Source organism: Homalodisca vitripennis, chromosome 5 (genome assembly GCF_021130785.1).
Source record: "Homalodisca vitripennis isolate AUS2020 chromosome 5, UT_GWSS_2.1, whole genome shotgun sequence".
NCBI lineage: Eukaryota > Metazoa > Arthropoda > Insecta > Hemiptera > Cicadellidae > Homalodisca > Homalodisca vitripennis.
In genome coordinates, this window is record NC_060211.1 from 152,288,735 (window position 1) to 152,311,781 (window position 23,047).

A 23,047-nucleotide genomic window follows, 5' to 3' on the forward strand; every position below is an offset into this window, starting at 1 on the left:
TGTTAATACGTGCTATTGCAAGACACCCATTGTGATTGAGATGTCACAAACATTTGTATTCGAAAAAGTATAAATTTGGAGAGTAAGAAGAGGAACAAATTATGTCTTTGTAAATCGAATAATTTTATATACTAGACTTACTACCCGACACTGTTCAAAAAATCGATGAGTTGGAAAGAAAACATATCAAGGACGAGGAGAGTCTTACGATATCATTAAAAACAATATTCTGTCAATTATTATCTTCAGATACGATTAAATTCCAATTGCTTAGCACAACGGTTCATCTCTTATTTGCAAAACATTAATGGCTTAAGTTGGATGTTAATTATCACTTTTCATGTAGTACTAACATTCCCATATGATTTCAATTTACTAGAGGAAATGCCCGATTTGAAAGAGTATGGCATTTATTGGTTAAAAATGTTTTCATGGAGTTAAAATAAGAAAGCTCAGTGCTCACTCGTAACATATCGAATATTAATATGCTGCCATGAGTGGAATATTAATTGTTATTACAATACAATCACCCAGTTCTTGTATAGTTTAGCTTTATTTGGCATTACGGGACAGCATATTTATAGCAGCTGAAGAAATAAAAATGAAAGGATTGGGTACTAAAATTACTTATGAACCCATCACTATTCAAGAAAACAAGGACATACACTGTGTTGTATCACGTTTATAGATATTCACACATTTCAAAACGAATACGAAGGGTATAAATACAGCGAGCCGGGTTGGCTGCAAGTCAGTCATGTGTCATTTTAGAGGATTAATGTAGTTGTATATTATACTTATTATGCGATTGTTTAGATGTTAGTGCTTCCGCTACGTGAATATCACTATATACGATATATAGAAATGTTTCAATGTTTTAACTATCACTAACGACGTATATCTAATATGCCTACATCCGTTTCAAAATTATCGTAAACCTCCATCATATTACATACATTGTAGTGCTTTCACTATAAGAAAGCTACGGACTTTACGTTTATTCTAGACTGGCCTAAACAAAGTTTAGTTTTACTGAAAACGTTTGAGCTATTCATTCAAATACAATGTAATATTACATAGCAATTTGAGTTATCTATATACAGGTTGACTGCCATGAGTACCATATTTGGTACTCAGTAGTTTACACCCTGGGGCCGTGAGTATTTGGTACTCACCACACTGAAAAATCTGACTGATATTTATTTGTGTTTTTAAGCAATAAATAGATTAAGTGTTTTTTTTAGAATGGTGTTTCTTAGAAAAAACACACGTTTAAGCTTTTTATGACTTTAGCAAGTAATTTTATGTTTCAGTTATGTGACAGTTGCCAGCACTTTGCTTTGTTTATTATTTTCCGCTGAAGGGATTTGTTGGTTATGTGTATTTGTTGACAATGCACTAGTGCAACTTAAAAATGGATCATTTCTAGGCTAACAACAGACAATTGTAATATTTCATTGTGTCTCATGAGTTTGTATACTTATCTACACCTATATAATTGATGTATGGTTCAACGTTGTATAATAAAATGTTGATATTAGATTTTCTAAATGAATTTTGAGTACGTATTTATTTAGCCCAACACTTTTATTGTAAATAATTATTGGATATTCTCATTTTTCGTTATTTTTGCTTCTAATACAACAAAGGAGATACAAATATTTTCTTCACCCGCAGGCCATGAGTACCATTTCTGGTACTCGTGTTCAGCCACAGGCCATGAGTACCAAATACGGTACTCACTTAAAAAATTTTTATTTTTTAAAAATGTCACTAAATTTACTTTCTTGCAGTTAATAATGTATGAAAAAACCAGTTTATACAAATTACATTAGTACCAAAATTGTGGCCTCAGGGGAAAGACATCCAAAACGGGAATGGCAGTCAACCTGTTAAGATTGGTGATTATGAAAACTGCCTCACTCTCCAATTGCACAGCTTCTAAATACTGCTCTACAAACTTAAATTAAAATTATTCTAAAATGGATGGATATTATTCTTAAATATTTTCTATTGACCTTTACTTAACTTAGGAGTGTTTGGTAAGCTATTTTAAATGGATATACCTATGACATTCCCATTATTGAGCAGTTGGAAGCGTGTACTAGTTTCAATTAAACAATGATATTACGTTTCTAACCTGAAGATTAAAAACAAATTATTTTCAATAGGGTCGGTGTAAAATCCGTTAAAGTTTTTCTATTTAATGTAGATTTAATATTAACTAACCCTCAGTATAATATTGGAATGTAAGCACTGCCTTTCATCTAACCCTCATATCATCTGTGTTTATGGAATTTCATAATGAGGTTAACTAGCTTTTATGTAATACGTTGAAATGATGGACGAGGAATAACAAGAGAGCCAGGACTAGCCCGTAAAAAGGAAAATAGATATATTCTAGAATGTTTAAAAGAAGTTTTCAAAATGATATCTTATTCATGTTACGGAATAACAATACATATGAGTCGCAGTTTCATCCCAATGAACTGTACATACTTGTGGAAACGTCTGTACGAAAGTTGTATTTTTAATATATGAACCATGAACTAAACATAAGTGGCTCCACGATCGCATATTAATAAAAAGAGAGTGTGATGAACAGTTATATCGTTATCACTAGCATATTTGTAATGATTACATCACTATGTGATTCTTATCTCTCGACATCAATTGCCGTCGCTGTACAAGTAGTAAACCTTCTTCTGATATTATGTGGTCAGTAGTCATGTATAAGAGTTATTACGCTAAAGAATAAAGCTGAATTAATTGATTTATTGTTGTAGCTTTACTCTGTCTTGTACAGTACATAAAGATTATGTTTGTTAATGTTTAATTAATTTAAAAAGGCAAATTTGGCGAATAGGCTATATTCGTTTATTTAAAAATTAATATTACAATTACAATGTCACTAACTTTTTCTAACAATGTTATTGAAAATAGTGATATAACGATTGTTTCATGCAGACTATATTTTTTCTGTGTGTAATAAAATTATTAAAATTATTTTAGTTAATCGATTTGCAGCATTGATAAAGAATATAATGGAGAATAGAAAGAAAGCTTTGACAACTGAAGAATTTTTATATTACTAAAAGGAGATATAAAACAGAGTGCATACATACACGACACGAAGAAAATTTAGCAAATTTTAATGTTTTTAACATAAGAAGTTAAAATCTGTGATGGGATAGATAAAGCTATATAAAAATCCAATAATGATCAACAAACAGAACATCAGAACTATTAATTATTAATGTTTTAAAACACATGAACCGATATATTACAGTTTATTAAATTTATACTGAAAGGCTATAAGATAATATCTAAAACAGTATCCTATTGCTGTAAATCAGGCACTGATTTCTTTTTAGGAATTAGGCAATACAAAAATGGTAGTCATTAAGATGCAAGCTTTTGTGTTCAACCATAACAACACATCAAACTAAGATATGAAAAAATACAGAAAGGTTTATTCTTGAAGTCTATATAATAGTAGATTTTCAATATTGAGTTCAGCGCAACTTTTCGAAATTACCAAACTACAAATTTTCAAATTTGTGATAAAGTTTCTATTAGTCTTCCTCCTCCGTAGACTAATGGTTATAGTCTCGGCTCTCTAACCGAGAGATCACGGGTTCAAATCCCAGGGAGGTCCAAAAATGTAATAATAACAAAACCCAGTGCACTTTGAAGTCGACATAGCTGACGCTGAGGCTTAAATGAGATAAAAAAAGTTTCTGTAGTGTTAAAACATTTACAATGACATATAAAATCCCAAGACGCATGAACATATAAAATGAATGTAGCGTATGGCGTATGAGCTAAGAGTGTTGAAAGTCCAAAGACGGTTATAAATAATTTTCCGGCTACTGAGTAGAGCTTAAATTTAGGGTCCGTTGATTGGAAAGACTGGGGTGAAGTACTAAACCCTGTTATCACTTTAAGAATTTTCACAAGAAATCCTCATCTATTTAGTACCATGCTCGTGACAAAACTCTGCCTGTGAAAAGCACATATGTGAACATTGCAACGACGTTTTATACAAACAAAGTAACATCTACATGTCGAAATTTAATTGATAAAAAAAAGGAAAACATACCTCGAGATAGAACCTAAATCCAAGCTTATAGCGTGCGAGAGCTCATTAACTTTTTATATTTATATTACGCACGTTTTTATTTACCTACTTATATAATCTAATAACAAATAGACCTAGTGCCCTCCTTCTCTCCACCTTTGCTTCCTTTTGGGAGGCATAAACGTGAACCGATCGTCATAATAACATGCAATTTTCTCAGAAAAACAAATAAATTCTGTTCTTTCCAATAATGTAGTCTTTTAGGTCCATGGTAAGAAATAGTGGCCTCCGGGTGTTACCAAAGTACTCATATCTTTATAATACATTTTAATTAAATCGTTTTTACTATGTAAAACATGCTGGCATTAGTCATATATTACATCATTCATATAAATAAGGGGTTTGTGTAATAAAGGAAAATGAAAACAACACATTTTCGCACGGCTAAATAATTGTCCTTAACAGACACAGTACTGTATATAGTTTTCTGTACGAGGAAACTCGTACACTAAGTTTGCGGGAAACACTAATAGCAGAAGATTAAACAGATGCAAGTACTACGGGACTGGTAAGACGGGCGTTAGTAGCAAAACGCACGAAACCTTTGACAGCTCACAATAATAATGTTTTGCGCCGAATACCCTTCTTGCTTCTGTAAAGAAGATCGCGACAACTATAAGGTGGTATGAGCGCACTTTCCAAACCGAGGTGAACTCAACACGACCTAATCGTTAAGGGAGATAGTTAACTTTGATATTAAACATACAGGTAATTTATTCTAGCATGTCATCGAAATAATCACGATCTTCCTATAATCTTATACAATCACTTTCTTACTATAAATTAATAGTTTAGAATTGTGGTGGTTTTTAAGAAGCAGGATGGAAAACTATGAAATATAAAATTCTTACTATGTATATTAATTAACAATGACCCAATGTTATCAATCAGAGTCTCCTCACGTCCACACATTTTTACTCTAAGAAAAACACGACAATGCTCTAAATCGAAGACAACGCTACACCTAATCAATTTTGAAAACCTGAAAATGCCATTAGAATGAGTGGTGAAAATCATGTGGCTTCAATTCCAATTTCCCACGCCATATCACACTTTGTTATACTCACACAGTAAAAATTCATTATGTATAAATACAGAGCATGCTTATAAAAAGTATTTAAAGATATGACTATGAGATAAAAGAGTGATCAATATTTATATTTTTAATTAATGAATTCTAAATTTCATTCTCACAAGAAAAAAAACAGTTCTTGGTTCAAACAGTCGGTCAACAGTCTTAACGGCCAGCAATATGCACTAATAGTCATTAATATTTGTCCGATTGACTTCAAATTTATAGACGGTATTGAGAATTATACAATACCTCTTCGTTCCAAGTTTCATTACGATATCAAAATCTTTAATACCTGGTTTTCAGGTTTTTGTCGGTTGATGACCTGGGTCACAGAATAGTCAGACCCGTTTTGAAATCTATCTGGACATATAAAATTCAACTATAGGGCACTACATCGCTGTTAAATTTGAAAATAGTCCAACGTTTCCGTTCCAATCGAAAGTGCTGTGAACAGTACTGGTTCGTTATACTCATATAAAATACTCCGTGGTCCGTTACAAATCGATGATTAACAGAGTCATTGGAATTGCATATGTAGAAGAGATCTCAAAAGTTTATATTACGCTACACAACTAAGATTAAAAAAGTAGGATATAAAAAAATCTGGATTATTATTCTGGACAACTATAATCATGCGTATATAATTAAAATTAAATATATATAACAATTTCCCTGATTTAAGTGATTGCATTTAATTTTCATGTTGATTAAGTCTTTGGACGCTAATCAACCATTATTTCAATCAATCAATCAATCAATTCTTTATTGTCATTAAACAACATACAACATTGTAATAGACATTGTCAAATAGGAACATAAAATTTACTCTATGCTAAAAATATAAATATAAAGGCCTACAACATAAAAACATATTTGCTATGTTATATTTACTTTATTGTTCATATTTTATTTATATATTGTAAATAAAGGACAGAGGAATGTTAATTGTGTTTATTATATGTATGTGTTCGCCAACTTCATGATTGTGTTTTTTTTCAGTTGACTTTTTTATTTCGATAATGTGTCTGTGAGTTGTGACGTTTGGTCACTCGATTATTCGAACATACCAATAACAATAATAAACAAGTAAATCAAAAAGATCAGTGATTTACTGATCTAATTATTATTATCTTATTATTGCCTGATGCGTTTGTTTTGTTTATTTGGTGACAAATAACACAAGTCTTTCCAGTTAATCAAGTTTTGAATGATGGAAATATATTTAATTTTGAAATTTGAAAGCTTCTAATATGGATTCAGGTAAATCTCACAAACAGTATGTATCCTAGTCAATATATTTTTTAAATGTCCCCTAGTATAGGCCTAACTCATTCTATTATTCATTCATGCTTTTAATTAGTCTAAATTGTTTTTCCTCAAGTGTGATGTTTTAGGAACACAAAACACTCAGGCACTAGGCCTAATCTATTTTGTTGTGCAAGATCTTTATTCACTGTGATTGGTGGTTTATTTCACTGTAGTAGAGCTCCACAACGTAATTTGGTGACTCCCAGGCTCTGAAATTTAGCCCATTTCTTATGATCAATTTGGTATCAGGGTCCATGACTTGGAAGAGCAAGTACTTTTTGTGATGCAGTGTTTATTGAGATTTAATTTGTCTATTAGCATTTATACAAATTTAGGTACTTTGGGATTATACCGACCACACCCGTATGAAGAACACAAAAATATAAATTTATAGAAACAAACATGATAGAACGAAAAAACAACTCTTTAATTACAAACTTACAAGCATTTCCAGGTATTGTGATCGGTATTGTTGTCGCTGTTATCTTATCTGGTACTTTGGGATTATACCGACCACACCAGTATGAAGAACACAAAAATAGAAATTTATAGAAACAAACATGATAGAACGAAAAAACAACTCTTCAATTACAAAATTACAAACTTACAAGCATTTCCAGGTATTGTGATCGGTATTGTTGTCGCTGTTATCTTAACTTTCTCGAGAATCCTGATTACGGCAGGCCGCGCGGCATCACGTGATTTGCACGGTACACATCGTTGCCTTTCCATTACAATTCAATTTATATTTCTGATTAGCCCCTCTAGAATTTGATATTTTACTGATAGGTACTATCTCGAGGGATGTTTTTCTTTCGTCGACATCAGCGCGGGGGCAGCACTGATGGCCGGAGGCACTCGCATTTTGGGTGGCGGAATGTGATCAAGAATAAAAACAAGTTTTGAGTGTTTTTTTTAATAAAAAGTTTAGTTTGGTAAATGTTTGTTTTTGTTGAATTTTTGTGTTTGGAGAAATGTAGAGGTAAAACACGGAAGTACAAACAAAGCGATGCACCAGCTGAACGGGCGGCGAGACTCTGCAATCACGTTATCTACTAGAACGCTCGACTTTGACCTCTGTCTGAGGATGGGGAGGGGTTTGCGATAAGACAATTCCTGTTTTATATTGACGAAATATTGTTCTACGCTAATCTAGTAATCAGTAGAAACGAAATGTGAAATAACGATTCATGTCTGGGTGTGGTCGGTATAATCCCAAAGTACCTCTTATCTTTCTCGAGAATCCCGATTATGGCAGGCCGCGCGGCATCACATGATTATTTAAGTTTTTTGCACGGTACATAATTGCCTTTCCATTACAATTTAATTTATATTTCTGATCAGCCCCTCTGGAATATGATATTTTACTGATAGGTACTATCTCGAGGGATGTTTTTCTTTCGTTGACATCAGCGCGGGGCCGGAGGCACTCGCATTTTGGGTGGTGGAGTGTGATCAAGAATAAAAACAAGTTTTGAGTGTTTCTTTTAATAAAGAGTTTAGTTTTTGTTTGGTAATGTTTGTTTTTGTTGAATTTTTGTATTTGGAGAAATGTACGGGTAAAACACGGAAGTACAAAGCTACGCACCAGCTGAACGGGTGGCGAGACTCTGCAATCACGTTATCTACTAGACCGCTCGACTTTGACCTCTGTCTGAGGATGGGGAGGGGTTTGCGATAAGGCAATTCCTGTTTTATATTGACAAAATATTGTTCTACGCTAATCTAGTAATCAGTAGAAGCAAAATGTCAAATAACGATTCATGTCTGGGTGTGGTCGGTATAATCCCAAAGTACCCAAATTTAATTAATGTAAATAAAAGTCGGTAATTGTCACATTAACGGCCACAGCGGCAAAATCCGAGTTTTGCGTTATTAACTTATTGGAATTGTCCTACAGAACAAAACAATATAAGGTTTGATGGGGTGGAAATGAGAAATAACGAAGTTCTAGAACATAAAAAAAATGGAACAACTGTTCATGCGCAGAGCAATATTTCCATGTTGTACAGCCAAGTGACCTTTTGTGACCATGATTCAACCTCGTGATGACGTCATCGGATGCGGCGCCATCTTTAAATGAAAAATAATACTGAAATGATCAGAATTTTGATCCAAATGAACAATGTTTTTTTTAATTTCAAGCTACAAATTAATTAGTTGTTATCAGGTTGAGACGACTGGCCATTAGCGCGGACTGGTGCTACCCCCCGCTGATGTCAACGAAAGAAAAACATCCCTTGAGATAGTACCTATCAGGAAAATATCAAATTCTAGAGAGGCTAATCAGAAATATAAATTGAAAAGTAATGCAAAGAAATGTATGTAAAGTGTAAAAAACTGTATAAATCATGTAAAAACCCTATATTAACTTGTGAATGGACAATAATATAGAACACTTACCATTAAAAGGTTATAATCTGTGTATGTTATAAAGTTTAACGCATATGTGACAGAAACGGCCAAATACAAAGTAATTGGAAAATGTAAAAATTAAGGGCTCTTTGGTGTAGTAGTAACTCACTCACCCGGTAATTGAGAGATTTGGATTTGAGTCCAGGTGAATCAAGTACTTTTTGTAATTCAATGTTTATTAAAATTAAATTCATATGAAACAGTTTAAATATCTTTCATTAAAAATTAGCTTTTATGTTTTGTTCGTTGGCACTTTATTTTATTTTGGCTTAACCCCTCAAAATCACAGTCCTAAATTTCGTTATTCTGGTCAATCACCTGCTATGCACGAAGTTGTTAAAATTCTAGCTATCAAGACAAGTTTGAACTTTCTAAATTATTATTTAAATCATATAAAGCCATGACAGAAAAACATGGTAAAGAATTGAGAACCATATATGATTGTCTATTATCACAATATGATAGTGATTGTCTTCATAATGACATTGATTATATAGTACGAAAGCTACAGATTTTCATGATTAACAGAACTAAACAACTTTCTAATAAATTGCTAAAAATCTGTAGAAAAACCATAATCGCAAGGAAATACCCACTAAATGGAAATGCTTCAGTGATACTGATTCTAATAATGTTATACCATACTATATAACGAAACAAATTTTTGTGTTGAACAATCACCCAACACAAATTTAGACCCCATTATTGAAGAAGTATCCAACCAAGATATCAATAATTCCAGTGATCTTCTTGAATCGTACATTAAACATATATCTGACTATCCACGTAACAAAGATGAACTTCAAGTTCTTTCAAAACGTCTCAAGTTTTGTCCTATTCCAAAATTTTATCAAATAAGCTTAATAAACGACACTTTTACCTTTTCTCTGGAATCAAGAGTCACGTTTTTCTTCAGCAAACAACACAAAATGTGTAATGATGAAAATCGGATTGGGAACCTCCTCCTCTCCCTGCAGATCACCCGAATAAACAGTTTATTAACATTGTATTGTCTAACTTGTCAAATCCGGAATTTCAAAACTCTTTAACTAAGAGGAATAACATCCCAAAATGAAATCCGATCCATTAAATCATTGAAGAACAATCACAATATAATCATTCTCCCGGCTGATAATGGAAGTAAGACTTTTATTTTAAAGATTACATTGAAGAAGCTACCACATAGTTATCTGATACAAATACATGCAAACCTAACCAAGCTTTTATGTTAAGCTAAACATATTTAAGCTAACACATACACTTCGTTGAGTATTTCAAAAAAATTTTATATTTTTGCATAAAGAAATATAATTTTGAATTTGTTTCTATCTCAATTCATTAAATTTAGGGTTTAATTTAATGTTCAGGAGGATGAGCAGAATACGTTAACGTCAAATTTGTGATTTGCTGGGTCAGCCTTTAACCTCATACATACCATTTGGTCTGTATGAAGATCCTACAAATAAATTTAATGAAATTATCAAAAATTACCTTAAACATTATGGTCCCAGTCAAGGTTTGTCTTCAAAGAATATTGAATTACTAACTCCAAAATGGCCTGGAACACCAATATTTTATACACTCCCGAATATTTATAAACCCATTCGTCCTCCACCTGGTAGACCTATTGTTTCTAGCTACGGGAGTCTAACAGAAAGAATTTCAGCTTAGATTGATGATCAACTTTAACAGTTTGTAAAATAATTACTGCCCTATATAAAAAAATTCTATTGACTTCATTGAAAGAATTACTACTGTAAAACAAACCAATTCCAGAAAACGCTATTCTCATAACAGTAGATGTAAATGCTCTATACATGAACATCCCACATAAAGAGGGTCTGAAGGCTGTAAAGAGTTTTCTAGACACTATAAAAAAATAATGTTATTCCATCAACGAACTTTTTGATTAATTTAATTAAATTCGTCTTTAAAATGAACAATATTAAATTTAACGACAAAAATTTCTGGTACAGCTATGGGCACCATTCTTCACCAAATCTTCAACCATTTCAGGGTACGTTTTATCGATAATATATTTTTCATATTGCATCATGGGATGGAATCTTTGCAAGAGTTTTTTTCCTTTTAAATTTACGTGAAACTATTCTGAGGTGTAATGATCACTTTTTTATATTTAGAAAATGATTTTAAAATAAGGCTATATAAAAACAAAACTACGTGTTAGAACAACAAACAGGATGAAATATCTCAATTTTTTAAGTTTCCATCCAATCAATGTATATAAAAAAGTTTTATTTCAACAAATTCATCTATAAAATCCAGAAGCTATGCAGCAATGATATAGACTTCTTAAATTACATTGAAAAATTAAGCAACATTTTTAAACATTTATATTATCCACACAAAATGTTAGAAAATCAAATAAACAAACAAAAAAAATCCACCAATTACCTTAAATTATAAAACATAGCCAAAGTTTTTTACACAATCTTTTCCTGGACTACACAAAATTTAACAGTACTGTATTTTGAAAATTGCCCATAATGTCTTACTTTCCTCTCCAAATCCCCAAACTTTTACGGCTACCTAGAGTAATATTTCATAAACCTCTAAATTTGAAAAAAAAACAAACTTGTCCAACCTAAACTACCTACCCCCAACCCATTACTGATGGATGCACAACAAACCATGTTGTGGTTCTTACAAAATTATGAAAACCTGTAGGAAATTTAAAAGTAGCGTAACTGGTTTAACAACAAACCATCATTGGCAAAGTAAACTGTCACTCTAAGAATGTAATTTATCAAATTAATTGTAAATTTTGTAACAATCAGTACATTGGGCAAACATCTAACCATCTTAGAGTCAGAATAACAGGACACACATTTGATATTTTTCATAAAAACAAGGAGAAGCCATTGGCCAAACATGGTTTTGAGCACAAAAAAAATGAAAAGTGTTATGATCTTAAAGGTCGTAATAAGGCCTTCCCTTGCTTGTCCTGAAGAAAATTTAAATAGGTTAAAATTAAAAAGTCTCAAACAAGCCCATCAGTTGCTTATAAAATTTAAACACCCAAATGGTTTAAATTTAAAATAAAAGTAATAATTCCAAATTTCTTTCTGTGCCATTAATGATATAACAGCTGGGTCTTTGAATGTTTTAGTTGCATATTTACATTACTGTAGATTATTTGAGTGCCTTTTAAAATTCCCATTAGGGAAAATCGTTGAGTATTTCAAATTTTTTTATTTATTTGCATAAAGAAATACAATTTTGAATTTGTTTCTATCTCAATTACATTTTTTACATACAGCCATAAGAGAAAATGTATTTTTAGATTAATAAATTAAATATCAAATAATAATAAAGATTAATAACTTGTGACAAACTTAGTGGAAACAATATTTTATTTTACACCCCAATAATTAAAATTGGTCTAATAGTAACAGAATACTTAATTACTTAGCAAATTAATAAGATTTACGATTAAATGTATGCAAGCCCACTGAAAACTTATTTATTTTTTTTAAGAACCATCAGGAAGTTGGGGAAAAGGTAGAAGAGGCAGGAGAGGAAGAAAGGGTCATTTTGGAAAACACCAAGATGAAGGAAGAGGCAAAGGATATATCAGAGGGCTGATGGATACCAGGAACCGAATTGAAAACTTGGAGTATATGGATGTAGCTTCAATGGAGTATTATGAGTTCAAAAGGAAGCTACAAAGAGGACGAGACCGAGAAGATGACAGGGAGAAACCTCCTCCAGGACTCAAGGGGAGGGCTTTAGGTCTGTATTTAGATCTTATGTCTCATTCATTGCTTAACAGTGTAGCTTGTTTGTTTTCTGTGCCTTATTTATATTTAACTCAATCCGTATAGTTAACATAAGAAAAAGTTTTATTATAGAAACATTTTAATTTAATTTAATACATCTTGGGTACATTAATTAATATAATTAATAATTCACCTTGTGTGTGTGTGTGTTTACATATTATTATTATCATATGTTAGTTTGCTTATTTAAACGCATATGTGACAGATACGGCCAAATACAAAATAATTGAATTGGAAAAAGTAAGCGCTCTGCGGTGTAATGGTAGCACATTCACCCGGCAAGTGAGAGATCCGGGTTCGACTCCCGGCGGAGCAAGTACTTTTTGCGATTCAATGTATATATATTATATGGTGATTTAAAGTAATTTTTATAATATTAATATTAAATATTATTTTTCATACTTATTTTTAGTATTTTAGAAATATTATTTATCATACTTAATGTGTTGTAAAATATTTGTTTCATTAAATTGTTTAGTTTACGATTATCATTACTGTCGTAACTTTATGAGGGGATTTAAAATTTGAACTGCTCTTATGGTAGTGTATATCTATAATGGATGAAAACCAGATGAGAAAAGAGATGTTGTTTTTTTTTAATAAATTTATTTATAAATATCATTAAAGACATCTACATGTAGTAGAATATCTTGCATCTCAAATATAATTATCAAAGCATTCTGGAATATAGTATATACCATATTGTTCAGATATGAAATCAGCCAGGAATAATGTAGGCAAGAACCTGTCGGAATGGAACGCCTGGATCTGGAACTGTTTTTTGTGGCACTAGTTCTGAGTATGGAACATTCCTGTTGGAACCAATCCAGTTCCAGAACTTAACACTTTTACCTACAATTAGCTTGTTCCGTTCTCTATCATTCATAAACTGTTGTGTAGGCCTATATGATATGTAGCTGTGAACAACAGTTCAGCATTCATTAGCTATTTTGTGTGTTTTATAAGGCTTTATAACAACTCCAGTTAGATAGTTTGGTGTTATAAGTCATTAACTGTTCTTGTTGTGTTTTATTTAGCTATTATTATCATATTGTTAGGTGTATCTACTTCTTGTTAGGGATGAATTGATTAAAATATGAGTCTCTCATTGAAGACATAATAATAATAATAATCTCTTTATTGCATTCATTTAACAATTTTTACATCGTATCGCAATCGTCAATAGTTTGTCAATTTACACGATTTCATCTACACATTCACGCAACCTCAACCTCATACTCACAATTCATACGATCATTCAAAACACAATCGCATTGGTTCTGGTTCAGGTTAAGTGTAAGAAAGGGCCATGAGGCCCTAACTTTGCCTGTTTAAATAAATGAATTTTTCGTTTCATTTCATTGACCTCAGATCCAGCACTCTCAAATATCCCAGCGGCTTATCATGAATTCATCAACAGAGTAGAAAGCCTTAGACACCAAAAGGAGTTTGAGATGCGTTTTAAATTGATTCTGATTATTGGAAATTTTGATTTATTCAGGGAGCCTGTTGATTAATCTGACACCAACTTCTTGCGGTAGATGTTGCGCTAATGTCAATCTGCGTTGATGAGTTCGAAAGTTGTCCCTGCCTCTAGTTTCATATTGATGAACGTTCCTGCCACGAATCAAGGTGCACCTTGATCTGCAGTACATGATCACCTCAAAAATATAGAGACAGGGCAAAGTCAGCAATCTCAACTCCCTGAAAGATTCCCTACATAACTCTCTGTAATTCAAATTTTCAATGATTCTGACAGATTTTTTCTGGAGTCTAAAGACACGCTCCATTTTGTTTTTTGCACAACTTCCCCAAAGTCTTATTCCATACGCAAAATGAGGATGAATTAGGCCATAGTAGGCCATTCTTAAAACTTCTGAGGAACAAAATTTTGCTAGATTGCACAGAGCATAAATACCTGAGAGGTAACTCTAGCACAGACCCTGTCAATATGATCGCTCCAGGTCAGTCCTTTGTCCAGAATCTTTCCCAAAAACTATATCCATCCATAAATACGGCCGGTCGCATAACTCGATCATGCTGACGAAGGCCGAAATTTACAACAATTGTTTTTGACTGATTTGTTTTCAGATTCATTTCAGTGAAATGCTGAATGTGTGTGTTCAATTCCATGAAAGAGGTCATTTCCAATTCTTGTATTGATTTACTTTTAAAACAAAGAGTCGTGTCATCGGCATATTGAGCCAGTTTTCCATGCTGGATAACTGAATTCAATCCGCCGTCATAAATCAAAAACAGGAGAGACCCGAGGATAGAACCCTGAGGAACACCGTGGGCTATTTTAATTTTATTTGAAATGACGTTCGAAATCTCCACGCACTGATGTTGATCCTTAAGGTAAGAACCAATCCATAAATGCGGGATACCTTGAATGGCACATTTCTCCAACTGGTGCAACAGTGTCTCGTGGTGCACGCAGTCAAAGGCTTTGGACAGATTGAGAAATATGCTAAGCACATTTTCTCGCCTATCCAAAACATCGACAACATTGTCCAAAAGATTGTTCACAGCGTCAATTATGGATCTGTTTTTTCTAAATCCAAATTGCTCTGGATTCAGAAATTCAAATTTTTCCAGAAAGCTTTCAAGCCTTTCGTAGAAAAGTTTTTCAACAATTTTGCTGAAAACTGGAAGAATTGAGATTGGACGATAATTGCTTGTGAGACAAGGATCGTCCTTTTTGAAAATTGGGGTGATCTTGGCCGTCTTTAAAAGAGATAGAAAACTTCCAGTCTCCCATGAAAAATTGATCAATTTTGTTAGAGGACTCAAAATATGCTTGAATCAGCGTTTGAGTAGCCACACTGACATCCCATTGGCGTCATTGGTCTTTTTTGATTTCAGTCTCTGTATGATAACGTGGTACCTCCTCCTCACACACAGGAGCCAAAGCCATAGACGCAACAGGTACCCCAGTCTCTCCTCCGTGAGACTGAGGATTCTTAAATGACGAATTCGTAAAAGCAACGGTTGAAAAGTATTTATTGAACTCATTAGCCACTTTTAATTTATCTTCAACAATTTCATTATTAATTTGGATTGCAATAGATTTGGAACACTTGTTGGAACCTCCATCTCGAGAAAAGCTATTAATTATTTTCCCAGCCGTTTTTGAAAAATTTTCACAGGTACCCAAGGCTCTATTCATGTCATAGGCTTTTGCAGCTCTTATGACCTTCTTATAGATTCTTCGATACCTTCTAAAAAACATTTTGAAATCATTATTTTGAGTATTAGTGAAAATTTCATAGAAAAATTGGAGCCTTTCTCGAGATACAATAATTCCTTTAGTTATCCATGTACCTAGTAATTTTGAATTTTGGATCTTGATTTTCTAGTTTGCATCCATGAATCAAGACCTCCTGCGCAAAATGATCAGAGATCGTAGAACTCACTGTTGTGTTAGGAATGTTGGTGATCACATTTTCGATGGCAGTACGCATCGTGGCTGTCAGTTGTGTTGGCAAATTCACAGACCAATTTAGATTGAAGGAATTTAGAAGATCGCGAAGCCGCTGGGTGAGGGGGTCGGTGTGATCCAAAACATTAATGTTGAAAACTCTAATTATTACAAACTTTGTTGATTTAGAGGAAAGACCAATCAGAAGGTGTTCCAAGATCTCGAAAAAAGAATCTCTAGAGCCATTGGGAGATCTATACAACCTAATGATTGTTATTCTTTTGGAAGAGTTGGACAAGATTGTGATGCCTTCGGCTTCAAAATTCACGTCCAAACTGTTTTTAATCTTGAAATCTTCAAATTTGGAGGAATTTTTCATAAAAACCGTCATACCACCCACCCCTTTACAGCTGGTTCGACAAAAATGCATAACCAATCCAAAATTTTGATTCTTAAAAAGATGTATTGAATCCGATTTGAAACCATGTTCTGAGACTATAAACACATCGGGTTTAAGCTCTTCACACATGATCTCTAGCTCTTCATCCTTGTTGGTTGCAATTTGGGCGTTTTGGTGAATCAATTTTATTGTTTCAATTATCAATTTTAAATTTTGAATGTTTTTTAAATGTTTATTTTGAATTTTGTGTTGTTTTGGAGCTGGATCTGAAGTCATCCCTAGGTCGGCTTCACACATGTCTGACCAGAACAGTTTTTTTTTTATATAAGAGAGCCTTCTTTTGGACAGTCTCTGTCAGGTGTAGTTGACACTGTAGCTACCTCCGCATACGAGACAAGCTGGAACCTTGGAGACCTTGGAGAGACAGCAGCCGGCTCCCCGGGGGTAGCAGCAAGTGGCGGCAGGACGGCTGGAGGGACGGGGTCACTAGGAGTGGCTTCTCAGGTTCCGGAGGGACAGGTCTCAGCAGAGCAAGGCTCTTCACAATCATTCCAGCCAGTATCCGCTTTCCCCGCATTGAGAGGTGCATACCGTGTCTTGTGAAATGCCTGCGACCGATCCTATTAAAGTTTAAGACCTTGATGTTGTGTCGGATTGCGAGCTCTTCAATGTAGGCATTTACAAGTACGGTCTCATCGTGGATAGAGTGGTCTGACATCACGAATTACGTTAGCATTAGATATTGTATGAACTTAGTTTCAAATCAATTTAGTGTATTTTTCTTCTGATAGAGCAAAAAAAGTCTGGGAAACAGTTCTGTGGAGTGTTGAGGACTGGTCATGAATTACGTTAACATTAGATATTGTATGAACTTAGTTTCAAATCAATTCAGTGTATTTTTCTTCTGATAGAGCAAAAAGAAGTCTGGGAAACAGTTGTGTGGAATGTTGAGGACTGGTAAGGTGCCATCCTGCACCTACATAAGTTTTATGTGTGAATTCATCATTTGTTTTTCATCCAAAATAAGATAGTTTTAATACAAGTTGTATATAAAATCATCTGAGGTTTTGTACTAAATTAATTTTATTTAATTTCTAGGTATGTGGTATAGAGACAGATCAAAAAGGGAAAAGAGGGAGAGAAAAGAAGACCAAAGAGAGGTAAATTAAACTTCACTATTTGTAAAGCCTTTGAGTGCATTGGCTTTACCATTTCTTATGGTACAGAAAGGGCTTAAATTGAAATTTTACCAATTTTGATGATTTGAACTATTATAGTAGATGAAAACTTTTGATGTAGATGAAAAATCAGAAGGAAGCTAGGTGTTAGTGGTAGTGAAAAGCTGTGGGTTATTTATATTACAATTATTATTTATTTTTATCATATTATCTCAAAGGTATATAAGTAGTGTCTGATATGAGGCTGTACTGGTATCTCTCTCTCTGGAAAATAAATATTTTTGGTTTGAACGGGAAACTTTCTCCACCGCCTGCAAAATATATGAGAACACTTTCGAGACTTGATTTTTTATTTTTGGGGAAGGTCTCAGACATTGTTTTTCTGGAAAGTATGCACTAACCCCTGAAAGTGTATAGTTCCAACAACTTGAGTTCTATAAATTGAGTATTGGGTATAAAGCATAAAAAAATACTGTTTATATTAAAACTTAGTTAACAAATATACTTTTTTTATAATAAACAATGATACAATTTTTTTAAACAGTTGTTTCTTTCTACAATTTTTAATAGAATCCATTCATATGTGCATCCTTCTCTATAAATAATTTATTGTAAACAACAAAAGATAAAAATAAATATATTATTATTTTACAATATCTTTTCCCCTAAAAACTTGTATTTATTGTACCACAATTTTTACTTAGCATTGCCTCAATTTTGTTGTCATAATGGGTTTGATACAGTTTTTTATCACATTATTCACTTTATTTAGGAAAAATCCCAAAAAACAATGATGAAATCCATTTTTTTCCTAATGTTTGTACTAAATTGATAAAAGACAGTCGGGCACTTGATCCATGTGACCGAGAAATAACCACTGCACTGAAAGAAGTAAATAAAAATGCTAACTGTAATAAAAATACAACTTGTTCTTATTAGTAATTATTACAATAGTATTTTATTCACTTGTAAGTCTTAAGTTATGTTACTTGTACTATCTACAGTTTATAGTAGCTATTGTAGTCTTATGACTAAGCAGGGACGTTGTTTCAGAAATATATATATATATATATATATATATTGTTACGTTTGAATGTTCAGATCAACTAAATTTCTTCTGCTTCGTGCAATGTCTGAAATCTGACTCTGTCACAAACTTAACTCCTGGAATCCGTCTAAAGAGATATAAAAAAAAAGTCGGTGATGTAAAAGTTCAAAATGAACTCATTGCATCGTTTTGACATCAGAGACATTTAGACTACAAAATAAAATGTATTTCTAGATAAAAAAGTGTTCTCATTTCTCATCAGGTGCACAATTTGAGTGCACTGCAATGCTTTAAATACAATCCCAATGCACAGTGGAGCAACCAAGTTCTCTACACATAACCAAGTTAAAGGTTTATGTAATTTAAATGTTCAGTGCAGCTCTATTTCAACATCCACTTGCACAGCATCTGATATCTGATGCTGTCACAGACTTGCATTGTGATCATGTCCAAAATATTATTGTATATACATAACGTAGCTAAGGTAGGAAGAGTTGATTCAGTTTGAATGTTTAGTTTAGCTCCAGATAACCTTCCTTTTATTGCAGCATCTGGTATCTGACGCCGTCTCAGACCTGAAATCTGGAGATATGTTCATGTGAAGAGATCCAAAGAAAGTCGGCTATGAAGAAGCTCAAAACGAATCTTTACATCATTTCTACATTAGAGACATCTATAAATAGTTATAGTTAATAAGTGGCAGTGTCATCAGGTGCATAATTCATGCTGCAATAAAAGTAAGGTGATTTGGAGCTAAATTGAACATTCAAATTGAATCAACCCTTTCTACTATAGCTATGTTATGTGTAGAAAACTCGGTTGCTCCTCCACTGTGCTTCTCTGTGATCTCTATCGTGTCAGAAACATCGTAGTAGACTCAATTGTGCATCTCATTAGACCTATTTATAAGTGTCTCTGATGTTGAAACAATGGATAGGTTCATTTTGAGCTTCTACGTCTCCGACTTTCTTTAAACGAACACGACTCCAGATTCCAAGAATGAGACAGCGTCAGACACCAAATGCTGCAATAAAAGAAGATGATTATTGTATACTTAACTGATCACCAGATGGGAAAATGAAAATACTTCTTCATGTAGATTGCACTTGATTTCGTAGTCTAGAATTTCAAATTAGATTAGAAGATTAGAATTGATTTATTTTTGTTTTTTCTTTATTAATTGGAAGAACACTCACTGAAAACCAGACCTTTAGAAACTCAAGTACCTTCTCCACATACTATATCCAAATGGAACCCCTTTTGGTAGCTGCAGAACAGTGCTGTGTTATTCATATACTGTAATAACTTTGCTCCTGTGGCACTGTCATTTAATTTATTTATTTATTTTTTCTATTGCACATATTCATAGAGAACAGAGCAAAGGTCACTTGTGTTAGTGTTACAATTTGTGTTCAATTCAGTGTTTGTTATTACAAGATGCTGGTTCTCCATTGGGTGAACTCTTGTACGGTGTAGTGTGGACGGTCCAGAAGCCAGCATTTTAGGGAAGATTTGAAGTTTTTCTCTGGAAGCTTCCTCAAGGATTCGGACAGTTTGTTGAAAAACAGCGCTCCTTTGTACAACGGTTTTTTCTCAAACAAGCTCAGATGGTGCTGATTGAGGAGGAAGTTGCTCCTGTTTCTGGTGCTGTAGGGATGATTGTCGCCAGTTCTTGCTTGGCCTGTTCTTATTGCAAAGAGGATTGTTTCTTGGATGTAGATGTTTACCACAGTCAAGATTCCCAACTCCCTGAAGGCTGCTCGACACAAGTCTATTGGTCCTAGTTCTTTTAGAATCCTAATAGCCCTTTTTTGGATAATAAGTACCCATTGAAGGATTGCGATTGTCGTGCTTCCCCAGACGATCAGACCATATCTCAGGTGAGATTCTAACAGGGAGTAGTAAGCTGTTAAAGCTACTCGGGTGCTGCTGATTTGTTTCATTCTCCGTACTGCATATAGGCTGCTGTTAAGTTTGTGACAGAGTTGGTTTATATGGGGTTCCCAAGAGAGATTTTGATCTAAGATTATTCCAAGGTATTTTCCTGTTTCTATTGTTGTTATTTCTGGGACGCCATGGAAGTTGTTTGGTCTAGCTGTGAAAATTAATTGCTGTGTCTTCGAGTCATTTAAATCCAGATCGTTGAGATAGCAGTATTGTTTTGCCTGGTTATATGCAATAAAAGAGTCTATGTCGAGTTGGTCCTTGTCCTTATTTTGCTAAAATCAGAGCTGTGTCATCAGCGTACATTACTATTTTGCAGTAGTCCTTAAGATAGTCTGAGAAGTCATTAGTTACTAGAATGTACAAAACAGGTCCGAGTACGGAGCCTTGAGGTACTCCTCTGCTCACTGGTAGTTGTTCGGATTTTACTTTCTTCACAGTATTGTTCTCCATATGAGTGATTTCGACTACCTGCTTCCTGTTGCTTAAATAGCTCTTGAACCAGTCTAGTTCCTTGTTAGTGACTCCCAGATACTGTAGCTTTTGTAGGATAAGTTTGTGATCCAGACAGTCGAATGCCTTACTGAAGTCCAACCAATATACTTGAGGCGATCTGTCCTTTTTCCAGTTTGTCTATTATGGCTTCTATTAGTTGGGCTATTGCTGTTGAGGTAGATCTGTCTTTCACAAAGCCATGTTGTCTAGATGTAAGGAGATTATGCTGTTTGAGATGTCCCAGAAGTCTACTTCGTACTACATGTTCAAAAATTTTAGAAAATGTTGATATGAGAGAGATTGGCCTGTAACTGGTGGCTTCATTTGCTGCTCCATTTTATACTTTGGGTAAATTCTTGAGAGTTTCAGATCACTGGGAAATGTTCCTTGAGAGAGTGATTTATTGACAACTATTGTCAGTGGGATGATGATTTCGTGTTTGCATTGTTTAATTAGTTTGGAGGAGATCTCATCCTTACCTGTTGATGTTTTTGGTTTTAACGAGTCAATAATTGTTTCAATTTCTAGTTCATCTGTTTAAAAAAAATTTAATTTTGGAATTTGGAGCAGGTTATTTAGTTCTATTGTAGACATTAGTGTTGGTCTATTTCCATTTTTGTTAAGTGTTCTGTCAGCGGTTGTAGCAAAGAAGTTATTCAAATGGTTGGCAATGACCTTTGGAGAATCCGAGATGTCTTCATTTATTTTCAAACATTCCAGTTGATTTTTGGTTGATTTTTCTTTTCTTTCATTATTTATAACTCTCCACATGGCTTTTGATTTGTTGTCAGACCTGTCTATATAAGCTGAGTTGCACTGTTTTCGAAGTGTTTTGAGTTTTTGATCGTAAGTTTTTTTCCTTCGAGCTGTTTCTTTTTTATCATCAGGGTGACCAGTGATGAGTTCTCTGTTCAGGGCCTCCAAGTACAGCAATTTTAGAGTCTGACTTTCACTGTCCCAAATATTTTTGGTGAAATTTCTTCTATTCTTTATTATCTTGAGAGGGCACGCTATGTTCATAGCAGATTGAAGGATTCCATTGAATGCTTTGTATGCAGCTTCCGCATCCTCAGTAAGTATGACTTGTGACCAATCTTGTGCTTGAAGATTGTGCTTCAGTTCCTGCACTGTTCGTGTAGTGAATTGTCTTCTCTGTGATTGGTTCAGTGTTTGCTTTGTCATATCGGTGATAATAGTACATAGCTGTGCAGTGTGGTCTGAGAGACCTGTTTTTTGCACTCTAGTAGTTATTAGTGTTTCTCTGGTGTTTTTACAGACAAAATCTATAGAAATCTGTATATCTAAATTATATACATGTTAAATAGACAAGGTCTCAAGAATTAACGCTGTGGAACGCCATAATCAAGATTTTTGCACGGAGATGACTGTGCAATAATTTCCATGCTTATTTAAGTAAAAATAAATACAAACTGATGTATGATGTGATATAAAAATCGTCCATACATAGAGGAAAATTAATCCAATATGAAAATGACAAGTAAAGATTGATTACAAATATTGCAGATCACTGTGAAGGCAAGAGTAAATAAACAAGAGCTATAGAGTCAATTAAATACATAATGAATCTTTAGTACATTTGTAATTTTGTTCAACATACTTATTTTGATATAGCTGCCTCGGAAAACACTAGTTTATACAGTCTTAACTTGTGACTCCAAAATTCACCTAAGGACTGTACAAACTATGCCATTTTAAACAAAGAGATAATTACCATTTTTTTCATTGAATGTTCTAGATTGGTGTTGTCAGTAATGTACATCATTTTTGAGGTCAGGAGTCTCACTGACTAAATGAGTGTGAA

At 33.6% G+C, this 23,047-nt stretch overlaps 1 protein-coding gene across 2 annotated transcripts in view; it reads left to right on the top strand.

Moving 5' to 3' along the window:
• Positions 1-2,594: 2,594 nt before the first annotated feature.
• LOC124363037 (ATP-dependent DNA/RNA helicase DHX36-like) overlaps positions 2,595-23,047 on the top strand; it is a 59,009-nt gene continuing 38,556 nt past the window's right edge. The window contains exons 1-3 of one of the 2 annotated variants that reach the window (XM_046818100.1): positions 2,595-2,718; positions 12,438-12,692; positions 17,659-17,720. In XM_046818100.1, the coding sequence (XP_046674056.1) occupies positions 2,598-2,718; positions 12,438-12,692; positions 17,659-17,720 (438 nt within the window). In that variant the 5' untranslated portion in view covers positions 2,595-2,597. Of the gene's footprint in view, positions 2,719-6,252; positions 6,477-12,437; positions 12,693-17,658; positions 17,721-23,047 lie in introns of those variants that run through there. The other variant, XM_046818101.1, reaches the window with a different exon arrangement.